Here is a 26,143-nt window from a genome sequence, read left to right on the forward strand (position 1 = left end):
CAGATAGCCTCAATTGGGGTGCTTCACTGCATTTTCCCAAATAGGCCCAGTTTTGCAGTTTCAAAAGCTCACAAAAGGCTCAGCGCAAATATGAAATGAAATGTACATCTCAGAAATAGGATATTTGGCCCAACAAGGCCTCCTGCGACCCCTTTTATGTTCACATTAGGAGGAGTAGGCCGATCAGCCCCTTGAAATTGCTCTGACATTCAATAAGATCGTGGCTGACTTGATTACTCTGCCTTCCCGCCTAACCTTTCACCCCATTGCCCATCAAGAATCTACTTCATCCTTAAAAGTATTCAAAGACACTGCTTCAACTGTCTTTTAAGGAAGAGAGTTCCAAAGGCGTTTGAGAGAAAACAAATTCTCATCTCTGTCTTAGGTGGATGTCCCCTAACTTTTAAACAATGATCACTTAGTTCAAGATTCTCCCATCAGAGAAACATCTTTTCCACATTTACCCTGTCAAAACCCCTCAGGATCTTAGATGTTTCAAACAAGCCATCACTTTCTCTTCAAAGCTTCAGCAAATAAAAGCCTAGTCTGTCCAACCGTTGCTCAGAGATAACCTTCTCTGAATTTCTTCCTGATACTGTACATAGTAATACACAAGGGGAAGCGATGGTCAAATGTATGTTAGACTAATAGTGCAGGAAATGGTCCGGGGACCTAGGCTTGAATCTCATCACAGCAGACAGTGCAATTTGAATTGAAAACATCTGGAATTAAAAGTCTTATGATGACCAGCGTCAATGAAAAAACAACATCTGGTTCACTAATGTTCTTCAGGGAAGGAAATCTGCTGTCCTTCCTTGGTCTGACCCTACATATGACTCCAGACCCATGCCAATGCTATTGACTCTATGAAATGTCCAAGCAAGTCATTCAGTTATACTGAATCAAGGAAGCAATGGCCTCGTGGTATTATCGCTGGATTGTTAATCCAGAGACCCAGGTAATTTTGGCAGATGGTAGAATTGGAATTCAACAAATATCTGGAATGAAGAGTCTAATGATGACCAAGAAGCCATTGTCAATTGTTGGAAAAACCTATCTGGTTCACTATTGTCTTCAGGGAAGGAAACTGCCATCCTCCCCTGGTCTGGCTTTCATGTGACTCCAGACCCATAGCCAATGTGGTTGACTCTTAACTGCCTCCAGACAATTAGGGATGGGCAATAAATGCTGGCCTTGCCAGAGACACCCTCATCTCATGAATGATTTTAAAAAAAGAAACTCTACAAAGCCTAAACAAATGATATCCAATATCAACTAAGGCACTAGAAACAACAGGCCAGTAATCCCTCCAAAGTCCTCCTTACCAACAGGTCTGGGAGAGCTGTCTCACAGACTAGTCAGATAACAGTCTAACACAGTCATACTCATGGTATCATATCTTACAGACAATGTCCCAGACACCACCATTGCCATTCCTGAATATATCCTGTCCCACTCGCAGAATTGACCACGAATACAGTGGTATATAGGCAGGAGGGAGTTGTCTTGGGAATCCTCAATGTTCACTCCAGACCCCATGAAGTCTCAAGTTATCAGGTCAAACATGGGCAAGGAAAGCACCTGATGATTACCAAGCACACCTCAGCTGATGAATCGGTACTTTTCCATATTGAACAACACTTAGAGGAAGCAGTGAGGATGGCAAGGATGTAAACTGAGCTCTGAGTGGGGGATCTCAATGACCACCACCAAGAATGTTTTGGTAGCAGCTCCATTGCTTGAGATAGGTCGGAAATTAAAGGACATAGCTGCTAAACTGGGTCTGCAGCAGGTGGTGAGAAAACTAACAAGAGGGACAGCATATTTATCCTCATCCTTACCATTCTGCCTGCTACATCTGCCCATAACAGTCTCGGTAACAGTGACCACTGCACTGACATTGTAACGAGGAAGTCCTGCCTTCACAGTGAGAATACCCTCAAACATATTGTACGTCACTACCACTGTGCCAAATGGAACAGACAGTAAACAGATCTATCAATGCAAGACTGGGAATTCATAAGGCACTGTGGCCCATCAACAGCAGCAGAACTCCAACACAATCTGCAACATCAAGGCCTGGTATATCCCACACTTAATCATTACCCAAAAGCCATGGGATCAACATAAATGGAGAGTGCAGGACAGCATGCAGGAGCAACACCAGGCATACCTAAAAATGAGGTGTCAACCTGGTGAAGCTATAAAACAGGACTACTTGCATGCCAAACAACATAAGCAACAAGTGATAAAGAAAGCTAAGCGATCCCACCCAATCCATGCCCCTCATGATTTTATAAACATCTATAAGCCTCCAGGGAAATAAGCCCCAGTCTATTCAGCCTCTCCAGTGCTGAATTAATTAAAATAATTAAAACTATCCAGTGCTGGCAACATCCTTCCAAATCTTTTCTGCACCCTCTCAAATTTAACAACATCCTTTCTATAGAAGGGCAACCAGATTTATACAAAGTATTCAAAAAGTGGCCTTACCAATGTCCTGTACAACCACAATGTGACGCCCCAACTCCTATACTCAATGCACTGACCATTGAAGGCAAGTGTGCCAAACACTTCTTCACCATCCTGTGTACCTGTGACTCCCCTTTCATGAGACGAGGTAGCTGCGATCCCCAGGTCTCTTTGTTTAGCAACACTCCCCAGGGCCCTACCATAAACTTTATAAGTTTTCCCTAATTTGCCTTACTAAAAATGCAGCACCTGACATTTATCTAAATTAAACTTGATCTGCCAATCCTCAGGTTACTGGCCCATCTGATCAAGGTTTCGTCATACTCTGCGATAATCTTCTTCACTGTCCACTATTTGATCTATTTTGGTGTCATCTGCAAACTTACTAGCCATGCCTCCTATATTACTGCTTCACAATAACCTGCTCACTGATGCCCAGTTTGGGTTCTGCCAGGGCCACTCAGCTCCAGATCTCATTACAGCCTTGATTCAAACATAGATTAAAAGGTTGAACTCCAGAGGAGAGATAAGAGTGAATCTCTTGACTGACTGTGTCATCAAGGAATCCTACTGAAACTAGAGTCAATGGAAATAAAGGAAAACTTATCACTGGTTTGTGCATACCTGACCCAAAGGAAAATGATTGTGGTTATTGAATGTCAGTCATCTCAGTCCCAGGACATCACTGAGTAGTGTAGTGTCCAAGGCCTAAACATTGTCAACTGCTTCATTAATGGTCTTTGCTCTATCATAATGGCCAATGCTCAGCAGTATCTTTGACTCCTCAGTTACAGAGTAGCCAATGGGAATGCATCAAGACCTTGACAACATCCAGATTTGGGTTGAAAAGTGGCAAGTAACATTTGTGCTACCCAAATGCCAGACAATGACTATAATCAACAAGAAAGAATCTTACCCTCATCATTTGATGTTCAATAGCATTATCATCACTTCATCTTCAATTACAAACATCATGGGAGGTACCACTGTTCAGAAATTTACTGTGGCTACAGGAGCAAGTGAGAGGCTAGAAATCTTACAACCAGTAAATTACTGGAAGGTCTGCCCATGACTGAGGGGCACAAAATGGTCAAAGGCTGCTCATGGTTAATGCAGCAGAAAATGGCTGATAGAAGTTAAAGGGCTTGCAAAAAATATTTGTTTAGTGTGGTCTTCAAAAGTAGAACAGCAGTAGTTCTGTACACTTAAGGTTACTGGATTGAGATAGAATCCGCAGTTGCAGTTGCTTATGCATAAGGCATAGATAAGAACATTTCACACTAGTTAGTTATTTCTCTTGAACTATTTATCAATCTGTTAGAATACTAAGAGTAGGTTTCAGTTAAGATTCTTCAGATAATCATAGATATGGAATCCAAAGTAGTTATAGATCCACCTATATACAAAAAAACTAAAAGCATTAAAGTGAAAGATTCAAACCACTCTCAGACAATAAGAGCAGCTCCCATATCAATAAAGGGAGATAAGAGAGTCTGTTAATATCATGAAACCGTGGAGAACCGGCAATGGACGACAAGCATGTGTATCTCTTTCTGGATCAGTGGTGCTGGAAGAGCACAGTAATTCAGGCAGCATCCAACGCGCAGTGGTGCTGCTCGTCGAATGCTGCTCGTCGGATGCTGCCTGAATTGCTGTGCTCTTCCAGCACCACTGATCCAGAATCTGGTTTCCAGCATCTGCAGTCATTGTTTTTACCCATGTGTATCTCTTTGTCATTCAGTGATATGATTTGCTTAATTGGAAACACATTAAAATTGTTGACTGCAGCAGTACTTCCTTTGGGTTAAGGACTATCAACAGTTAAACTATGTCAAGTAAATTTCTGAGGCAAGCTTGACAGTATAAGATGCTATACCAGAGAGCCAAGGATAACTTAGCGCTGCTGACCAATAGCAATTGCTGGGGGGTGGGTGCACATTCTAAGTTTAAACTATAAACGTTAAGACACACTGAAGCTTTGTGTGTGCCTTATTGCTCTGGAGAAATGAAGTTGTACCGAAAATAAAGCTGCAATAAAAAGTTATCTGAAACCACTCCGCAACTCGGACTCTTATTGGAAAATGAGATCTAACACTCACCTCCCAACTCTCCAAAACCTGTCCACCATTTGAAAGTCACAAATCAGGAGTGTGACTGAATATTCCCCACTTGCCTGAATGTGTACACCTCTAATGACTCTCAAAAGGTTTGATACCTGAGTGTTAGCTGACACCACACCTTTAAACATTCACTCCTTCCACCATTAATGCACAGTAGCAGAATTGTGCACCATCTGCAAGATGTACTGCAGAAATTCACCAAAGATTCTCAGACGACAAATTCTAAACTCACAACCACCATCCAGGACAAGGGCAACAGATACACTGGAATATAACCGATTGCAAGTTGCCCTCCAAGCCGCTCACCATCATGATTTGGAAATATATTGCCATTTCTTCAGTTTCAATGGGTCAAAATCCTGGAGCTCTCTCCCCACCTATCATTGCAACTTGTTACTTCTTCCTCATGTACTTAGTTAGCTTCCCTTTAAACATATTTATACAAGTCAGACCATCCATTTCATGCAGTACTGAGTTCAAAATTCTAACCATTTTCTGAGTAATGATGATTCTTCCCGAATTGTTTTGTTTCTCAGTGACTATCTTAAACTTATGTTGGAAACTATTAGGTTCATTGCAAAACAATTTAATGGATCAGTGATTTGGAGAATATAGAAAACATAATTCTTCAGGTTTCGATCAGCTTCTGGATTGTAAACCAAATCAAATAATTTTCAACTCAACATGTGCATTCATGCCTTGGAATAGAACCTTGAAAAACACTTCAAAACTGTAAGGGAACAATCTTCTTCCCATGCAGAACAACATGTGGATGGAGTACATATTTCCTCAGGTATTGAACAATTATGTCTAATGCTAAGATTGCTAACTTTACCTCAAGTCTTTCTATACCCTCTCATAGACTTTCCTTAACCACCTATCAACACAGATCAATCAATTTAAGGACTTAGAGAGAGGTGGGAGAAACAAAGTCAAAATGTTCAGGAAATGTTGTTAAACAAAATAATCTACCCAGTAGAAACCCACATGCCCATGTGAGTTTCCTCCAGGTCCTCCGATTTCCTCCCATAGTCCAAAGGTGTGAAAAACTTGGCCCGTTGTATCCAGAGATGTGCAAGTTTGGTGGAATGGCCACGGTTAATGCAGTTATGGGGGGAGGGGGCGTTTGGGTCTGGGTGGGATGCTTTTCAGAGGATCAGTGCAAACCCAATAGGTTGAATGGCCTCTATCTGCACTGTAGGGATTCTATGATATGAGGTAATTCACTTGTGAATGTATATATATGTTGATTAATATTTATGACAAGGAGATAAAAAGTGTTCTTCTAAAGCGCATTAGGATCCTGGAGCAACCATATGATGTTGTCATGGAACTGTACATCATGAATATAAATTGACCAAGCAGGTGGAATTAGAACACTCTGAACTCTCAAACTCTGCTCCAGGCCAGACTACAGCATGGACATGAACAGCTGAAGATATATTAGTCCTTACCTCATGTAATTATAAGCCAGAGTCTGGTATATCTATGACTAACTACAGCAGTACTTAGTTAATGTATAATGGATATTGTGTTCTTTTGAAATCTAAACCTGAAGATAGCCCATGACTTTACAGGCAGGTCAAGGAGAAGGTAAAGAACTGAAACTACATGAAAGAGGAATAGTTTAAACAGGGCTCAATTAAGCTTTTTTTTTAACTCTCCCTCAAAACATAACTCATCTGACATTCTAGCACAAATGAAGAGATCATGGGTTGTATCCAACAGTGACTGGAGCTTGCAATTGCAGCATGAATCTTCCAAGAGCATCAACTACTGCCAGGTTTCTGCCCTCAGACCTACTTTATTAGCCTGCATCTGCCCCCCACATTTCTGGGCCAAACTACAGATACCACAGGACCAGGAAATGGAGAGCAAATCTTCAGTCCAGCTGAATCCTCACAGTAAGACTGTCAAGCAATAATTGGTGATAGGTTAAATCATTGAATAACACACTGATTAGCTTAAACACCTTTTTAGTAAATTAATAAATAAATAATGTCACGTAAGTGAATAAGGGATGATGTGGATGGGTAGGGCTACAAAGTGGATGGCAAGGAGACAGAGTGACAAGATTGGGTAAGGGGCCACAGTGGATATGGTGGCTTGGGGAGACATTAGGGCGTATTTATCATTGACTGCTTTTAGTTCCTCTAAATCTTTCCTGGCCAACTATTAAGGCAGAAACAAAAACAAAACTGCAGATGCTGGAATCCAGAGTAGACAGGCAGCAGGCTGGAAGAACACAGCAAGCCCCCAGGCAGCATCAGCTGGTGGAGAAGTCGACGTTTCGGGTATAACCCTTCAGGCAAGTCTGAGATTTCAGAGAGTAGGAGACATTTTTGGAGGGATTAAGTGCCAAGTAATTGCCCATCACAAGTTTAAACATCCCAGACAATTACTTAGCTATCTCCAAGGGGTCCCAGCAATCACTTTTCAGGATTCATCAGGCCTCTCTACCTACCTTGAGACTACAAGATCTGGACCAGTGAGTTTTTTGACACTTCACCAAATATACTCAGGTGTAGAAATAAAATGAAACAGAGAGAGTTAGGAAGTGAAAGGACTTAATTTACAAACAGATCATTTCATTGCATTGGTGATCCACTTCACAACAAACCTAATGCCATAACAGATACTACAGGGTAACGTTGCCACTTTCCCAAGTGCACTTTGCCATAGACAGAACTTGACATAAAAGATTTCAATGCATTTCTTGCACTGCACTGAATATTTTAGATGTATAGTGTTTAGACCATATGACCATAACAGAGAGACATCTAAGGACCACTTGGCTACAACAAATGCCTCTCTGAACTTCAAGCCTTGCACTGAATGAAACTTCTGGATAAATCAAAACACAAATGGATGCCTTGTCTGAGGCACGTGTAAAACAGTAGATATAAAATTGTATTACTTCTTCCAATGTGGAACTTTGAGAATGATCTCCAGCCCAGGAATTCCCTTGGAATGATGTTCCATCAGGTTGAGACCTGCAACATCTGTCAACTCAGGAAAATAGCAAAAGCTAACCGAGAATTTTAATCATGACTGAAAACAGGAACATAGGAACAGAAGCAAGGCCATTCAGCCCACTGGATCTGCTCTGTCATTTAATAAGATCACTGCTTATCAAATACTTTAATGCCTTTTAGCTGCCCCATCCCTACAATGCCATTAATAATCAAAAATCTATTAATTTCTACTTTAGATATACTCACAGACTGAGCTTCCATAGCCTTCTCATAGAATCATAGAGATGTACAGCACTGGAATAGACCCTTCAGTCCAACTCGTCCATGCCGACCAGATATCCCAACCTAATCTGGTCCCATTTGCCAGCACTTGGCCCATATCCCTCGAAACCCTTCCTATTCATATGTCCATCCAGATGCCTTTTAAATGTTTAATTGTACCAGCCTCCACCACTTCCTCTGGCAGTTCATTACATACAGACCACTCTCTGCATTGTAAAGGCTGCCTCTTTAGGTCTCTTTTAAATCTTTCCCCTCTCACCCCAAACCTATGCCCTCTAGTTCTGGACTCTCCCACCCCAGGGAAAGGACCTTGTCTATTTACCCTATCCATGCCCCTTATGATTTTATAAATCTCTATAAGGTCATGGCTCAGCCTCCAATGCTCCAGGGAAAACAGATCCAGCCTATTCAGCATCTCCCTCTAGCTCAAACCCTCCAATTCTGGTGACATCCTTGTAAATATTTTCTGAATCCTTTCAAGTTTCACAACATCCTCTGTGGCTTCACAATCCTCTGAGTACAATGAAAAGTTCTCTCCATCACAGTCCTAAATGGGCATTCCCCTTATATTTAGAATTTAACCCTCTGGTTCTTGACTCCCAAAAGAAGGGAGATAAATACTTGTCTCTTTAAGTATCTTGGTCACCTCTCAGTCTTCAAAACGCCAGAGAAAATAGGCCTAGTTGGCACAATCTTGCTTTATAGGACAGTACTGTCAGCCCAGGAACATGTCCAGTGAATCTTTGTTGCATTTTCTCTGTGACAATAAGATTGTTCCTGACATAAGGGGATCAAACTGCACATAATATTCCAGATGCAGTCTAACCAAGTTCCCATACAACTTTAGGAGGACTTCACTTACTGTTCTCTAATCCTCTTGCAATAAAAGCTAACATTTCATTAGTCTCTTTAACTTTTGTCTGTACCTACATGTTAGACTTCAGTGACTTATTGATGAGGTAACTCAAGGGCTTTTGCACATCTACGCTTTCCGAACTCTCATAATTTAAGAAATACTCTGCACATCTGTTTCAGCTACCAAAGTGTATAAACTGACATTTCGCCGCATTATTTTCCATCAGCCACATTCTTACCCAATTACTAAGCCTATCCAAATCCTCCATAGTTTTGGCATGGAGGGGACTAAGACTAAAGAGGTTTACACCTAAATAGTATTTAATACTGACACCCTCAAAGCTGATCTTTGAGATGAATACCATTGTCAGTTAGCTTGTATCTAGTAAAGGGACTATCATTTAGCCTTGCACTATCCCAGTCCAGATGCTGAAGGCACGTGTTCCAGATTTTCCATTCCATTCCATTCCATTTATTAGGTCGATTAATGCAATGAATTCACAAGTAATGGGATGAATGTTAAGTGGACCTCCAGCTTAGGCAATGATAATTCAGTGTCCCACTGCATTTTAAGTACAACTATTTGCTGTAATTTTAAATTCAACCTCTGTATTCAATTATAAAGGACATGACCACCATACATGGATAAAAAAATGATCTGATGGATATAGTCAGCATGAATTTTCATGGCTGACAAACTTGTTGAAGCTTTTTGAGGATGTTTCTAACAAACTGATAAAGGGGAATCAACCGATGTAATATATCTTGGGGAGGTGGTGGGGGGGTGTGGGTGGAGGGATGATGGTCACTCCCTTCCCAGTGATATTATCACTGTGCTGTTAATCCAGGTGTTGTTCTAGAGACCTGAGTTTGAATCCTCATTGTGGAATTTGAATTTTTTTTAAAATCTGCAATTAAGAGTCTAATGATGATCATGAATCCATCGTTGATTGTAAGGAAAATCTATCTAGTTCACTCATGTTCTTTGGAGAAGGAAATCTGCCATCCTTACCCTGGACGGTCTACATCTGACTCTAGACCCACAGCAATGTGGTTGACTCTTAACTGCCTTCTGGGTAATATGGGATAGGTAATAAATACTGGCCTAGCCAGAGATACCCTCATCACATGAACGAATGAATTATGATCAAGCCCGTGTAGGTAGGTGGTTAATAAAATTAAAATTATTTTTTATTCACTAGCTGGACATGAGCATCGTTGGCGGGTTAGCAATGATTGCCCATCTCTAGTTGCCTTTTAAAAGGTGACAGTGAGCTGCGTATTTGAAATGGTGCAGTCATAAGTATTCAGGCAAAGCTCTATCAAAAAACAATGGTTTGACATTGTATTGCAATCACTGAGAACTTTCATCCTCACCAGGCTCTGTTCTTCAACTCCCAATGGTTCATGTTCCAGGCAATGATAAAGAAAACACTTCAAAGACAATCTGCAGCTCTCCTTGATAATGTCAGCATTGACCTTAATGATCAGAAGGAACGTCGTGAAACTTGAAAGGGTTCAGAAAAGACTTACAAGGATTGTTGCCAGGGTTGGAGGGTTTGAGCTAGAGGGAGAGGCTGAAAAAACTGGGGCTATTTACTCTTGAGTATTGGAGGCTGAGGGGTGACCTTATAGAGGTTTATAAAATCACGATGGGCATGGATAGGGTAAATAGACAACGTTTTTCTTTCCCTGGAGTGGAGGAGTTCATAACTAGAGGATGAAAGGGGAAAAATTTAAAATAGACCTCAGTGACAACTTTTTCATGCAGAGGGTGGTGCGTGTATGGAATGAGCTGCCAGAGGAAGTGGTGAAGGCTGGTACAACTGCAACAATTTAAAAGGCATCTGGATGGGTATATGAATAGTAAGGGTTTGGAGGGATATGGGCTGGGTGCTGGCAAATGGGACTAGATTAGGTTAGGATGTCTAGTTGGAATGGACGAGTTGGACCAAAGGGTCTGTTTTCGTGTTGTACATCTCTATGACTCTATGACTGGGAGGAGTTTACTAGAAATTGCTCAAAATGGTAACAACTTGTCTATCAAGAAGCATCAAGCTTTGTGTCACGAGGTGTTAATGATACATTGGAAGTTATTATATGCACATAAACCACAGGACCTTCTGTCCCTGCACCCTGCTAGTCAAAGGTCTGAAGTGCTGATATTGGCAGTGTATTTTAAAATCAATCGAATGTCAAGGAGTGTAGGGCATTGTTTAGCAAATACTGAAAGAAGATGTGATATTGAACAATGTGTATGGAAATGGACATTTAGTTGGAACTTTTACACACCCATAAAAGGCAAAAATTTGGAGAGCAAGGCTTCCAAGTCAATAGCTACCAAAATGCTACTCAACTCTGCAAATGTCTGAAAAGCAAAATCACTTTTGCAGATTTTTGAAGGAGAAATGTGAATCATTGTGTAGCCCAAATGAATACGTTTACTCCTACAACCTTTACTTGTACTCAGTTAAGAAAAACGATAAAGAAGTGCCTAACCTCTGCTGATTCCCAGTGCTCAGCCCCATATGCCCTGCGCCATTTGTGAAATATTTCTGAACCAGATCCTATATAAATGTAAGTTGCTATAAATCAGCAGTTACACTCACAGGTACAAAGTTATCAGTAGCAAGGAGGAAAATCCTAATCAGACATAGATACACTAGAGATGTTGGATCTATCTTCACCATCCCTGCACCTAAATATAATTCCTCAAAAATCTGAACTAAAGAAAACAAAACTTCATGAGTGCATTTTGAAAGCCTCAAATGTCAGTGAATTAACAACATCAGAATGCAATGAAAATAAAGAACTTGCTCCAAAGCACCGAGGTCAGCTGCATCTGGAGTCTGTTATAATTGTCAATATTGTTATTTTTATAAACTTAATACAAGAACAAGTTAAACAAAATACAAACAGCCACGCAGCCCAGCTGTGCAAGCAATGACAAAGGATGAGGTTTGTTCCATGATCATAGTTCCCATTTCTCCCATGGACCAAGCTTGACTAAAATAGGAAGGTCCCGACCAGTAGTTACAGAGTTGCAACGGGCAAGATCTAGAGCCCAACACAGCAGTTGAGTTTACAAAGGAGCACAAGAAGATAACGTAGTTAATCAAGAAGTGAAGTAGCTGAATTTCTAATGTAGGCAGAATGCAGCTGCAGAGAAAATGAACCAAATATGGGTAACTATTTTTGGTGGTTGACATTCCTTTCAGTTAAAGGATATACAGTCCTAATGTCTGTACGACATCATTAGTACATTTAAAGTGGGTGGCACGGTGGCTCAGTGATTAGCACTGTTGCCACACAGCGCCTGGGACCTGGGTTCAATTCCCATCTCGGTGTGGAGTGAGCACCTTCTCCCTGTGTCTGCATGGGTTTCCTCCGGATGCTCCAGTTTCCTTCCATAGTCCAAAGATGTGCAGGTCAGGTGAATTGGCCATGCTAAATTACCCATAGAATTAGGTGCATTAGTCAGGTGTAAATATGGGGAATGGGCCTGGGTGGGTTGCTCTTCGGAGGGTCGGTGTGGACTTGTTGAGCTGAAGGGCCTGTTTTCACACTGTAGGGAATCTTATCTAAAGTGTTTTCATAGCTAATAAAAGTGAAACACTCAAGCAATCAAACAGCACTACATAAATTATTCATGGGGATTAGAAACTCAGTACAGTGGAGAATAAGACAGGAAGTGGAACTAATTGGATAGCTGTGTCAAAGTGCTGTATCACAAATGTGGTGGGACCAATGGCCTTTGCCTGGACTGAAATCCTCTATGAATAACCCATTCAAACAGAGTACTAATTGTTTTCTGTAGTCACTAGTTAAAAGGTCTTCCTACCTGAATAGGAGTGTTGCAAGTATAAATGGTGTTTTGTTGAACAGTCTGAAGATGTTTTATCAGGTGCGCTGGACCAATCGACCAACCAAGCTGTCAGAGGAGATTTTAAAAAGCCACATTATAAATGTTTGGTCTACTACATTCTGTAAAATTCGATGAAACCTTTTTTGAAAAGTAAAAAAAATAGAAAATATTCAGTTATACAGAATCTTTCACAATCTCAGAATAACCCAAAGTGCTTCACAGCCAATTAAATATTGCCAAGTGTTGGTTCCCAATACAGAGAGGTAGGGTGTCACCATTAAAAATGACCAATGTGACTAATCTGCATGTGTGCAGTTGCACTTGTAACTGCTCTTGATGCACTTTCACAAACCAATTGTAATTTTAAATGGTTGCAAGGAAACAGCATCCTTGCTGTATCTTAAGGTCATTAGCTCTGAATAACTAATAGGCTTCAATGTCAATGATATGCTATAAAGTAAGGTCAGGCTGATTTCAGCGCAACTTAAAATAGCCTTCTGCCTAATAGTTATCTGCTAGGAAAGTAAAAGGCAAGTTCTGAGATTGGGCAAATGCAGGACAGATAGGACAACCCCATAAGGGAGATTACAGTTGGACAAATGACAGTAAAGTACGTAGGGTCTATTAAAATAATGGGGATAAAAACCTTTGCTCTGATATTTAAGGATGACATCAGAGTGGTGGTGAGAGATGATATAGGTTCGATGGAGAGTAAGGTTGAATCCATTTGGGTGGAATTTTAGAAATTCTAGGAAAAATAAGTCATTGATAGGTATAGTCTATCGGCCACCAAATAATAATAATATAACATTGGAACAGGCAATAAACAAAGAAATAATGAATGCCTGTAAAAATGGTACGTCAATTATCATGGGAGATTTTAAGCTTCATGTCGATTGGTCGAACCAGGTTGGTAAGGGTAGCCTTGAGGAGGAGTTCATTGAATGGATCAGCAATAGTTTTCCTGAACAGTATGTAATGGAACAAATGAAGGAGCAAGCTATCCTCAATCTAGTCCTGTGTAATGAGACAGGAATAATTAATGACCTCATAGTTAGGGATCCTCTTGGAAGGAGCGATCACAGTATGGTTGAATTTAGAATACAGTTGGAGAGTGTGAAGATAAAATCCAATACTAGGGTCCTGTGCTTAAACAAGGGAGACTACAATAGGATGAGGGAGGAGTTGGTTAAAGTAGACTGGAAGCAAAGACTTTATGGAGGGACAGTTGATGAACAGTGGACTTTCAAAGAAATTTAAGTGCTCAGCAAAAGTATATTCCAGTGAAAAGGAAGGACTGTAAGAAAAGGGGTAATCTGCCATGGGTGTCTAAGGAAATAAGGGAAACTATCGAATTGAGAAAGAAGGCATACAAAATGGCCAAGATCAATGGGAAACTAGAAGATTGGGAAAACTTTAAAGGTCAACAGAAAGGCACAAAAAGAGCTACAGAGAAAGATAAGATAGATTATGAGAAAAAAGCGAACTCAGAATATAAAGACAGAAAGCAAAAGTTTCTATAAATATATAAAACAATAAAGAGTGGCTAAAGTAAACATTAGTCCTTTAGAGGATGAGAAGCGGGATTTAGTAATGGGATATGAGGAAATGGCCAAGGGATTGAACAGGTATTTTGTGTCGGTCTTCACAGTGAAGGACATGATAACACGCCAGTAATTGTCAAAGAGACAAAGGTAGGCGAGGACCTAGAAACTATCATTATCATGAAAAGAAGTAGTGTTGGGTGAGCTAATGGACCTAAAGGTAGACAAGTCTCCTTGCCCTGATGGAATGCAACCCAGGGTACTAAAAGAGACAGCGGGAAAAATAACAAGTGCACTTGTGGTAATTTTCCGAAATTCACTGGACTCTGGGGCAGTTCCAGCAGATCGAAAACAGCAAACGTGACACCATTGTTTTAAAAAGGAAGGTAGACAAAAAATGGGGTATTATAGACCAGTTAGCTTAACTTCTGTAGTGGGGAAAAGGCTTGAGTCTATTATCAATGAAGAAATAGCAAGGCATCTCGATAGAAATTGTCCTTTTAGGCAAATGCAACATGGGTTCATGAAGGGCAGGCATGCTAAATTAATCTTTTGGAATTCTATGAACACAGTGGACAACAGGGGCCCAGTAGATATGCTATATCTAGATTTCCAAAAGGCACTCGACAAGTTGCCACACAAAAGGCTGCTGTATAAGATTAAAAATGCAAGGCATTATGAGTAATATATTAGTATAGATAGAGGATTGGTTAACCAACAAGAAGCAAAGAGTGGGGATAAATGAGTGCTATTCTGGTTGGCAATCAGTGACGAGTGGTGTGCCTCAGAGATCAGTGTTGAGACCACAATTATTCACAATTTATGTCTGATTTGGAGTTGGGGAAACACGTGTAGGATGTCAAAATTTGTGGATGACATAGAGATGAGTAGTAGAGCAAAGTATGCAGACAACTGTGCGATGTTGCAAAGGGACATAGTTTAAGTGAGTGGGCAAAGGTCTGGCAAATGGATTATATATTTTATGGATTATATATTAATATGGATACAATGTTAATAAATATGAAGTCATCCATTTCAGTATGACTCACACTAAAAAGGACAATTACTTGAATGGTAAGAAATTGCAGCACGCTGCTTTGCAAAGGGACCTGGGTGTCCATGTGAATGAATCACAGAAAGTTGGTCTGCAGGTGCAACAGGTAATTAAAAAGGCAAATGAAATGTTGTCCTTCATTGCTATAGGGATTGAGTTTAAAAGCAGGGAGTTTATTTTGCAACTGTATTGGGTGCTGGTGAGGAATTTTGGTCCCGTTACCTGAGAAAGGATGTACTGGCAGTAGAAGGGGTGCATGAGGAGGTTCATGAGGTTGATTCCTGAGTTGATAGGGTTGGTTTATGAGGAGAGACTGAGTAGACTGAGACTATACTCATTGGAATTTAGAAGAATGAGGGGGGATCTTATCGAAACATATAAAATTATGAAGGGAATAGATAAGATAGAAGTAGAGAGAATGTTTCCACTGGCGGGTGAAACTAGGACAAAACGGCATTGCCTCAAAATTAGGGGGAACAGATTTAGGACTGAATCCAGAGGGTTGTGAATCTACGGAATTCCCTGCCCAGTGAAAGTGGTTGAGGCTTCCTCAGTAAATATTTTGAAAGCTAAGTTAGATAATGTTTTGAACACTAAAGGAATTAAGGGTTATGGTGCGAGGACGGGTACATGAAGTGGAGACCACAAAAAGGTCAGCCATGACCTTATTGAATGGCAGGACAGGCTCGAAGGGCCAGATGGCCTACTCCTGCTCCTAGTTCTTAGGTACTTATGTTCAAATTCCAAACACAGTCAACATTCTGAAGACTATTCAAGGGCTCCTCGCAAAGAACTTCCACTTCTTTGGCCTACCATCCTTATTTACAATTACTATGAATGGCACATTGCTGCTGGATGTGAATTTAAAAGCCATGTTCCTAAAATACTTAAGCTGCACAAAGTTGAAGTAATGTCACTTTTGTAACGTCGGAAACAAAGTGGTTTGTGCATTGCAAGCTCGCACAAACATCACTGTGATAATGGCCAGATTATCAGTTTTGAGTGATGCTCATTTAAGGCTATTAATTGCCCAGGAACTTTGGATAACTGCCCTGTTGTCCTTCATATTTTTCTTGGGGTTTTCTTGGATTGGCCAGAAAGTGAGAGAGGAAAAGAGAGAGAGACAGAGAGAGACATGGAACAGAAATTGCTGGAGAAGCTCAGCAATTCTGGCAGCATTTGTGGAGAGAGAGAGAAACAGAGTTAACATTTCAGGCCCAGTGACCCTTCTTCATAACCAGAAGAGAGATGGAGCCTTGGTTTAAAAATTGCACCTCAGTAGTGCATTCTGTTCACGTCAGTTTTGAACCCACAACATTCTGACTCAAGAGGCAAGAATGCTTCACGCTGAGCCACAGCTTAGTGATCGGAGCTTTATTTCTGAAGACCCTAGCTGAAAGAGACTTATGTGAGCTATTCATTTACAGTTTAAAACAAAGAAACAGTTAAGTTTTTAAAATACTCACCTTCCAGCCAGTCACACTAAAGGTTTTCCCCGCACTTCCAATGGTAATAGTCCTGTCCCACATGCCTGGCAAAGTGCCTATGAAGGCAAAGGGCAAAATCAATGTGAAATTAACTGGCCACCTAACTCTGTTAAAGAAGTAAGCAACTTAAGGAAGTTCACTTCAATATAGTAAAAACACAGAGAAACTCAAGATCGCTCAGATTGTCAAGACAGAGTGTGGCTAAACCCTGGGAAGATGTTGGAATCTCTGCTTCTGACCACCATCCAGTGAGCTGTGGTTTGAATGTTGGTTAAGGATTAGGCTTAATGAGGATTCTGTGCTCCCCTTGATACAATGTCCCACTGTTTGGCAGATTTCCAGCTGCTATCCCACTTAACATCAAGCCCTGGCAAATCCCACCCTGAATGTTGAATAACAGGGTACACCAGTCCTTACACTGCAAAGTTGAAACTTTATTGCTGGAACAGCACAGCAGGTCAGGCAGCATCCAGGGAACAGGAGATTCGACGTTTCGGGCACAGGCCCTTCTTCAGGAATGAGCAGAGAGTGTTCAGCAGGAGAAGATAAAAGGTAGGGAGGAGGGACTTGGAGGAGGGGAGTTGGAAATGTGATAGGTGGAAAGAGGTCAAGGTGAGGGTGATAGGTCGGAGTAGGATGGAGGCGGAGAGGTCAAGAAGAAGACTGCAGGTCAGGAAGGCGGTGCCGGGCTGGAGGGATCCGGCTGAGACAAGGTGGGGGGAGGGGGGATGAAGAAACTGGTGAAGTCCAAGTTCATCCCCTGCGGTTGGAGGGTTCCCAGTCGGAAGATAAGACGCTCCTCCTCCGACCGTCGGGTTGTTGTGGTTTGGCGGTGGATGAGTCCAATGACCTGCATATCCTCGGTGGAGTGGGAGGGGGAGTTGAAATGCTGTGCCACAGGTTGGTTGGGTTGGTTCGTCCGGGTGGCCCAGAGGTGCTCTCTGAATCGCTCCGCAAGTAGGCGGCCTGTCTCCCCAATATAGAGGAGGCCACACCGGCTGCAGCGGATGCAGTAGATGATGTGGGTGGAGGTGCAGGTGAATCTGTGGCGGATATGGAAGTTTCCCTTGGGGCCTTGGAGAGAAGTGAGGGGGGAGGTGTGGGCGCAAGTGTTGCACCTCCTGCGGTTGCAAGGGAAGGTGCCGGGAGTGGAGGTTGGGTCGGTGGGGGGTGTGGATCTGACAAGGGAGTCGCGGAGGGAGTGGTCTCTACGGAAAGCTGATAGGGGAGGGGAGGGAAATATATCCTTGGTGCTGGGGTCTGTTTGGAGGTGGCGGAAGTGACGGCGGATGATGCGCTGTACATGGAGATTGGTGGGGTGGTAGGTGAGGACCAGTGGGGTTCTGTCCTGGTGGCGGTTGGAGGGGCGGGGCTCAAGGGCGGAGGAGCGGGAAGTGGAGGAGATGCGGTGGAGGGCACCGTCGACCACGTCGGGGGGGAAATTGCGGTCGTGGAAGAAGGAGGCCATCTGTGTTGTACGTATTTTGAACTGGTCCTCCTGGGAGCAGATGCGGCGGAGACAAAGGAATTGGGAGAATGGGATGGCGTTTTTACAGGGGGCAGGATGGGAGGAGGTGTAGTCCAGGTAGCTGTGGGAGTCGGTTGGTTTGTAGTAGATGTCCGTGTTGATTTGGTCGCCTGAGATAGAAACAGAAAGGTCTAGGAAGGGGAGGGAGGAGTCCGAGACTGTCCAGGTGAATTTGAGGTCGGGGTGGAAGGTGTTAGTGTAGTGGATGAACTGTTCAACCTCCTCGTGGGAGCACGAGGTAGCGCCGATACAGTCATCAATGTAGCGAAGAAAAAGATGGGGGGTGGGGCCAGTGTAGTTGCGGAAGATGGATTGTTCCACATACCCTACGAAGAGGCAGGCATAGCTGGGGCCCATGCGGGTGCCCATGGCTACTCCTTTTGTTTGGAGAAAGTGGGAGGATTGGAAAGAAAAGTTGTTCAGGGTGAGGACCAGTTCGGTCAGTCGAAGGAGGGTGTCGGTGGAAGGGTACTGGGTGGTACGGCGGGAAAGGAAGAAGCGGAGTGCTTTGAGTCCTTCGTGATGGGGGATGGAGGTGTACAGGGACTGGATGTCCATGGTGAAGATGAGGCGTTGGGGACCGGGGAAGCGGAAATCCTGGAGGAGGTGGAGTGCACTGCACCTTTACACTGTAAAGGCAGACTGTGGGAAATCAAGACTCAGTTGCCTGAATACACTGTGAAGCATGACTGTCTGATTAAAATATCAGGGGCAAACAGGACCCATGTGAAGTAAGAAAGAACTTAAGGCTCAGGAGTGAAAGCTACGATGAGAGCAATCCTAATCAAGGAAAAGGAAACCTTCAATTGCTCCATGGAACAAAGGAAAAGGTAAGCAGAAGTGAACAAAGTCACCTAATTTGCTGACAGCAACAGGTTTTGTATAATTTATAACATTTGCAGAACTAAAGATGCAGATTATATAACGTAGTATGTGTTTCTCAAATCCTCTAGCAAACGTATTTAATTTAAAGTTCATCCATTTTCTATTCTATATCCCACAGCCAGCACTAACTATACTGCCATTGTTTAAGGTTTCCGTGCTGTATGATTCTATTAGCTACGGCATAGTATAAACCACAATGTCAGTCAATGCTGGAAAAGGGACTTTCAGAGGGACTGCAAGATTAAATTATTTCCAGAATCAATCTTGCTCAAAAAATAATCCCAAGGAAATCGTGTAAATCTGTCAAATCAGACAAGAAGAGTAAAGGCTTAAGAGAAGGTCACGATTCTCCCCTCTCATCACCAGCAATAATCAAAGAGGCTTTTGAGCAGAACACAGGCAAAAGGAAAAAGCATTTCACAGCCATAACAGGAAAAAACATGAAGCCTAGTAAAATGGGCGGCACGGTGGCACAGTAGTTAGCACTGCTGCCTCACAGCGCCAGAGACCCGGGTTCAATTCCCGACTCAGGCGACTGACTGTGTGGAGTTTGCACATTCTCCCCGTGTCTGTGTGGGTTTCCTCCGGGTGCTCCGGTTTCCTCCCACAGTCACAAAGATGTGCGGGTCAGGTGAATTGCCTGTAGTGTTAGGTTAAAGGGGTAAATGTAGGGGTATGGGTGGGTTGCGCTTCGGCGGGTCGGTGTGGACTTGTTAGGCCGAAGGGCCTGTTTCCACACTGTAAGTAATCTAATCTAATCTAATCTAATCAAATGAAAAAGATCCATTTCAATAACAAAACCAGATAATTTCCATTTATCATTAAAAGGTGGGAACTGACACCTAGTTGGTCTCGAGTGGTTCTAGGACAGTCACAACATGTGCTGTGCATCTAACCATCAACCAGGAGACTCAAGGCAGTGAATCTCAGAAAACCTGAGAAATACTTCTTGATAGATCTTACTTGGGGTTGAGACCTTCACCAAGCGGTTTTTACCTCAACAGGTTTTCTTGGAAAATGCTTACATAATGGCTAGTAAAAAGATATGACCTCCTGTCCTATCATGACAAGCCTCTTAAAATAACCTAATATTAATACAAGGCTTTTAATATAGGAAAATGCCCTACAGCCCTCAGGTCTCCACAGGAATACAATCAAACAGAGACTGACATTGAGCCAAAGGAAGAACTATTAGGACAGATGACTAAATAATTTTAAAAGATGTGGAATTTATGGATTGCCTTAGAAAGGGGAGAGAGAAGTAGAAAAGTTTAAGGATACCAGAGAGTAGGCTAAAAGAACTAATCATTGCTGCAGAATGTGTGCATACACCAGTATAAGCCCATTTCCTCAGTATTACCTATTTTGATGTGCTTATGTCCATTGTACACGAGCCACTCATACACTTCATCACTGATGCAGAGAACATCATGCTTAATACACAGGTCTGCAATCATCTTCAGTTCTTCCATTTTAAATACCTAATACATGAACCACACTGCATTAGAATACGATGGGGAACTCCAGCCAAAACACTAGTTCTTAGACAAGGAGTGTTAAAAAAAATGAATTTGTTCTTTTAAAATGCTGCAAAAACCAAGCTTTAAAAAAAAGCAGTCAAATGGCACACAGCATTGCAAGCTCAGGCTAATCTATCAAAACAAATGCAATCAAAGAACACATGCCTATTCGTTTATCAATAAAACCTCCGGGCCTTGCATCATCATCATCCTTTTTATTTATAAGAGCAATAATAGATACAGAACCTCTTACTGTAGATTTGAAGAACAAGCAACATTTGATAAGACAGCAGCAGTGGAAGCTGTGTTACTTTCAGAAAACAGAAGCACGTGGTGTCAACTCAGAGAAAACGTCCAGGATTTAAAGAAGCAGCAAAAGGAACACTCAAGCCATTCAACAATGATCAGCATATAATCAAAGATCCCTCCCACCCTGGTTATAATCTCTTCCACCCTTTTCCATCGGGCAGATGATGTAAAAGACAACACATACCAACAGATTTAAGAACAGTTTCTTCCCTGCCGTTATCAAACTTTTGAGTGGACCTCTCGTATATTAGAGTTTTCACTGCACCTTCTCTGTACCTGTAACACTGTTTTCTGCATTCTGTTCTATTACCCTGATGTACATATGTAAAGTATGATTTGTCTAACGAGCACCGCAAAACAATACTTTTCACTACATCTTGGTACATTTGACAGTAATAAATCGAATCAAATCAAGGCAATTAAAATACTAGGTGTGTTATAGCCTTCAAATTAGTCAAAAGTTATCTATTAAATCCCTGTAAACTGAAATACATAACTTGTGGTTGAAGTATTTCTCCCACGCGCATAAGAATGTCTTTGTTTGAAAGAATGTGAATGGAGTTCAGTACTTGCTAAACAATGTTATTTGATTTGATTTTAAATTTAAAAAGTAGAACATGTGATCCAACATAAAGTCATATAGCGTGAAAACAGACCCTTTGGCTCAGTGGTTAGCACGGCTGCCTCTCAGTACCAGGGACCCAGGTTCGATTCCTGTCTCAGGCAACTGTCTGTGTGGGGTTTGCACATTCTCCCTGTGTCTATGTGGGTTTCCTCCCACTATCCCAAGGTGATCAGGTGAATTGGCCATGCTAACTTGCACATAGTGTTAGGTGCATTAGTCAGGGGTAAACTTAGGGAAATAGGTTACTCTTCAGAGGGTTTTTGGGGCTGAAGGGCCTGTTTCTAAACTAAACTAGTCCCACCTGCCTGTATTTAGTCCAAACCTTTCCTATTCAAATGTCTTTTGAGCATTGTAACTGTACCTGCATCCACCATGTGCACTGGCAGTTCATTCCACACGTAACCACTTTCTATGTAAAAAAGTTGTCCTTCATATTCTTTACACATTGTTCTCCTCTAACCTTACCCCGAGTCTTGAACTCCCCCACCTTAGGGAAAAGACCTTGGCTATTTACCCTATTCATACTCCTCATGATTTTATAAACCTCTATAAAGGTCACCCTGTCAAATTGCTATGCTCCAGTGAAAAACGTCCCAACCATTTTTTATAACTCAAACCTTCCATTCCCTGCAACATCCTGGTAAACCTCTTCTGAACCCTTTCGAATTTAATAATACCTATAAGAAGGCAACCAGAACTACACACAGTACTCCAGAAGAGGTCTCACCAACATCCTGTATGACCTCAATATGATGTCCCAACTCCTATATTCAATGTTCTGAGCAATGATGCCAAACACCTTCGCAACCACCCCGTCTTCCTGTAACACAAATTTCAAAGAATTATGGCCCTGAGCTCCTAGGTGTCCCTGTTCTACAACACTACCCAGGGACCAACCATTAATTGCATAAGTCCTGCCCGCTACACATCTGCAAGATTGTTATTTGATGCTTAACTTTTCAGAAAATCAAAGATTAGATTTTGAAGCCATACCTTGCCCAATGGATTATTGGGTGTGTTAATGATTATTGCTTTGGTCCGAGAATTAAATTTACCGGAAAGCTCTTCTTCATCGAGTTTCCAATCTCCACTATCGCTTATGTCTTGCTCGACTTTCTCTTGTACCTAAATGAAGACACAAATGGTATATTTGACCTCTCCAACAGAAAATCTAGCATTTACAACAAACAAATAGTGGGAAATATTTAAAAACATATGATCATAGCAAATAGGAGAAGTAAACCACTCAACCCCTCAAGCCTGCTCCATCAATCAATCAATATCACTGCAGCTGATCTTCTCCCTCAACTTCATTTTCCCATCAGCTCCCCAAATCATTTGGTTTCCAAGGTCAGGGGCTCCCAAACCATGGGGACGTCAGCTCTGAGGCAGCAATGGAAACTGTCAAGGGAAGACTTTAGCTGTACAGTTTTGAGACAGACGCCAAGGTTCTAATGAAATACCAGGAGGATTTTTGGCTCCTGGGCCACATCACAATCTTTGAAATGGTTGTGGCAAAACTATCGACCCCTCACTCAACACCTATCCCTCCTCCCTCCCCGCTCATCAACTCCACCCTCCACTAATCAAATCTCCCATTCCCCAATTTGGTTACCCCAGACCCACTCAAAATTTCTTCTCCCGCAACTCTCTTCCCCAGTCCCCTCCCCAACTCAGTAACTTCCTCATCACCCCAAACAACTGTTGTGACATTGCTTTCAAGAGGACTATGCTAATGAGAAGTGAGATGCAAAAGAAACAAGGATGATGTGAGAAAACACATTTTTACACAGCGAGTAGTTAGGATATGGAATGCACTGACGAGAAGGAAGCATTAATGGAAGTATTCAAGCAGGTATTGAATGAATAGTAGTGTACAAAGCTATGGGGGGGCAAAGCAGGAGAACGGCAATAGGTAATGATGCTTGTTTGAAGAGCTGGTGCAAGCCATGATGGGCTGAACAGCTTTCTTCTGCATCTCAACAGTTCTGATTCTGAGAAAGCAACCAGGATACAGAAAACGCTAAACCCTCTTAAAAAGATCTGCACCTTTACTGTTATAAGCTTCAGGGCTATGGGCCATGGGCAGGAAATTGGGATTAGAAAGGGCATCCGGGTGTCTTTGGGTTGGCATGGACAAGATAGGTCAAAAGCCTCCCTTCTGAGCTGTATCATTTCTGTGCTTCTGAACCATGGCCTGCAGCCATTAGGCAGTTTATCTTGCAGCAACTGGTGTTAGGAAGTTGCAGCTGTGCTTAGCTGCTGAACCTTGACAGTGCATTTGTCTGTTGGACAGACTTGGAATATATCCTCCAATAGACAGAACCTATCGCTAGAAGCTTGTGTTAAGCAAAGCTGGAACCACAATGCCAAGAACTCTCTTTTACCCCCAATAATTCCCGACACCACCTGCCCTCAAACCCAGAATGTCACTATTTCTCAAAGATTAAATTGGGTCACATTAGGAACAAATTTGGAAGGACTAGCCTAAGAAATCAAAAATCTCTCTCTCCCTTGAAGATACTCAATGTATCATCCACTAACCATTACAGATGGAGAATACGAAAGGTTCACAATAATTTCAATGAAGACATTTTCCATCACCTCAATCCTGAATGATTGCCACCATATCCTGAGATTGCGGCTCTAAGATTATGTTTTAGATTTCTCAGTCAGGGTGAATCAGTGTCTTAGTGTCTACCTTGTCAAACACCTTCAGAATCTTGCACATCTCAATGTGATCATCTCTTTATTTAGCGAAACTCCAAAGTTTACTTAGCTTTAGATAAAAATTACCAACCGAGGTCTAGATAGTGAAACTGGAAACAATTATACTTGCAGAATTTCTCTTTCTGAGAAATATTTATATTAGATATCAGAAAATAGGTGCAGGAGTAAGTAATTTCACTTCATCTTGCCTGTTTTGATCTCTCAGGAAGCCAAGGGATATGGAAGGGTCTGAACGGTGAAACAGACTCTATCTCCACACCAGTTCCTATTTCTCATGTTTTATCTTCTGTCATTCATGAGATTATTGCTGATCTTCAGGACTGAGTATTTTGTGTATCTTCAAACAAGCAAACAGTGTATCATGTTCACCAGGGCATTAAGTGATCGATGTCCCCATAAAATGGACAACGAGCAAAAATTTAGAGCATATTACATAATGTGATAGTATTTATGTGCATCTCCAATTGACCGCTAATAGAAACTGTGTGGACAGTCAGAATGTACCACCTTCCTGAGGTTCTGCTAAAATTAACGTCGGAGGTCAGATGAACCTTGTAGCAATTCAGGCACTTACCTCTGACTGAAACGAAGGTAAGACCGTTTGGTTTTAAAAGTGCTTACCGGTAGCGGGCAGCGGTGTTTTTTTTTTCTCTTTCACTCTCTCTTCACAGAAAGAGCGGGAGCACCAGCGGGAAGTGACGACGACCAGAGGGGCAGCCGGGAAGGAAAGCGGTGAGTATTTATACTCACCCTTCGAAGCGGTCGGTCATTTCCAGTGCGAGCAGCAGCGAAGGTAAGACCGTTTGGTTTTAAAAGTGCTTACCGGTAGCGGGCAGCGGTGTTTTTTTTTTCTCTTTCACTCTCTCTTCACAGAAAGAGCGGGAGCACCAGCGGGAAGTGACGACGACCAGAGGGGCAGCCGAGACCCGGAAGCAGTTAGTGTAAGCTTACCTGGGTAGGTTTTTTCCCCCTTTAAAAGCGCGAAGGAGAGGAACCCGAGGCACTACACGGGTAGTGCCTCCCACCCGCCCTCCTCCTGTTGTGGTAAGTAGGTAAGTGCTGAATTTTGCTTGTTGTATTCTTTAGACCCAGTTTTTTTTTTAAATAAAAGTTAGCTTTAGAGGGATGGCAGTGAAGGCAGTGCAATGTTCCTCCTGCAACATGTAGGAGGTGAGGGATGCCATCGACGTCCCTGCCGATTACACTTGGGCCTGTTTGAAGAAAGGATAGGGAAGGTGATTCAGGAGATGAGTGACAGTAATAGGGTGGTTGTTATGGGGGACTTTAACTTTCCTGATATTGATTGGGAAAGCTATAGCTCAAGTTCGTTAGATGGGTCAGTGTTTGTTCAATGTGTGCAGGAGAGTTTCCTGACACAATATGTAGACAGGCCAACAAGAGGTGAGGCCATACTGGATTTGGTTCTGGGTAACGAACCAGGCCAGGTGTTAGAATTAGAGGTAGGTGAGCACTTTGGGGATAGTGACCATAATTCGGTGATTTTTACTCTCGTGATGGAGAGGGATAAGTGTGTACTACAGGGCAAGAGTTATAGCTGGGGTCAGGGAAATTATGATGCGGTGAGGCATGACTTAGGATGTGTGGCTTGGAAAAGTAGACTCCAAGGCAAGAGTGTAAATGATATGTGGAGCTTGTTCAAGGAGCAACTATTGAGTGTCCTTGATAATTATGTACCTGTCAGGCAGGGAGGAAAGGGTCGTGCGAGGGAGCCGTGGTTTAATAAGGAATTGGAATCCCTTGTTAAATGGAAGAGGGCGGCCTATCTTAAGATGAGACGTGAAGGTTCAATTGGGGTGATTGAGAGTTATAGGGTAGCCAGGAAGGACCTGAAGAGAGAGCTAAGAGCAGCAAGGAGGGGACATGAAAGGTCC

The 26,143-nt window shown here is 42.3% G+C and overlaps 1 protein-coding gene across 4 annotated transcripts in view; it reads right to left on the reverse strand.

Moving 5' to 3' along the window:
* The window catches only part of LOC122554159 (kynurenine--oxoglutarate transaminase 3-like), an 83,362-nt gene that overhangs the window by 15,536 nt on the left and 41,683 nt on the right, over window positions 1-26,143 (reverse strand). For all 4 annotated transcript variants that reach the window (XM_043698735.2, XM_043698737.2, XM_043698736.2 and 1 more), the window contains 4 exons: window positions 22,515-22,646; window positions 20,428-20,548; window positions 16,634-16,710; window positions 12,546-12,635 (listed from right to left, as the gene is read on the reverse strand). In XM_043698735.2, coding sequence (XP_043554670.2) covers window positions 12,546-12,635; window positions 16,634-16,710; window positions 20,428-20,548; window positions 22,515-22,646 — 420 coding nt within the window. The remainder of the gene's footprint in view (window positions 1-12,545; window positions 12,636-16,633; window positions 16,711-20,427; window positions 20,549-22,514; window positions 22,647-26,143) is intronic.

This window comes from Chiloscyllium plagiosum, unplaced genomic scaffold, assembly GCF_037043375.1.
Source record: "Chiloscyllium plagiosum isolate Xiang-an unplaced genomic scaffold, Cpla_swu_hap1 HiC_scaffold_9, whole genome shotgun sequence".
Lineage (NCBI taxonomy): Eukaryota > Metazoa > Chordata > Chondrichthyes > Orectolobiformes > Hemiscylliidae > Chiloscyllium > Chiloscyllium plagiosum.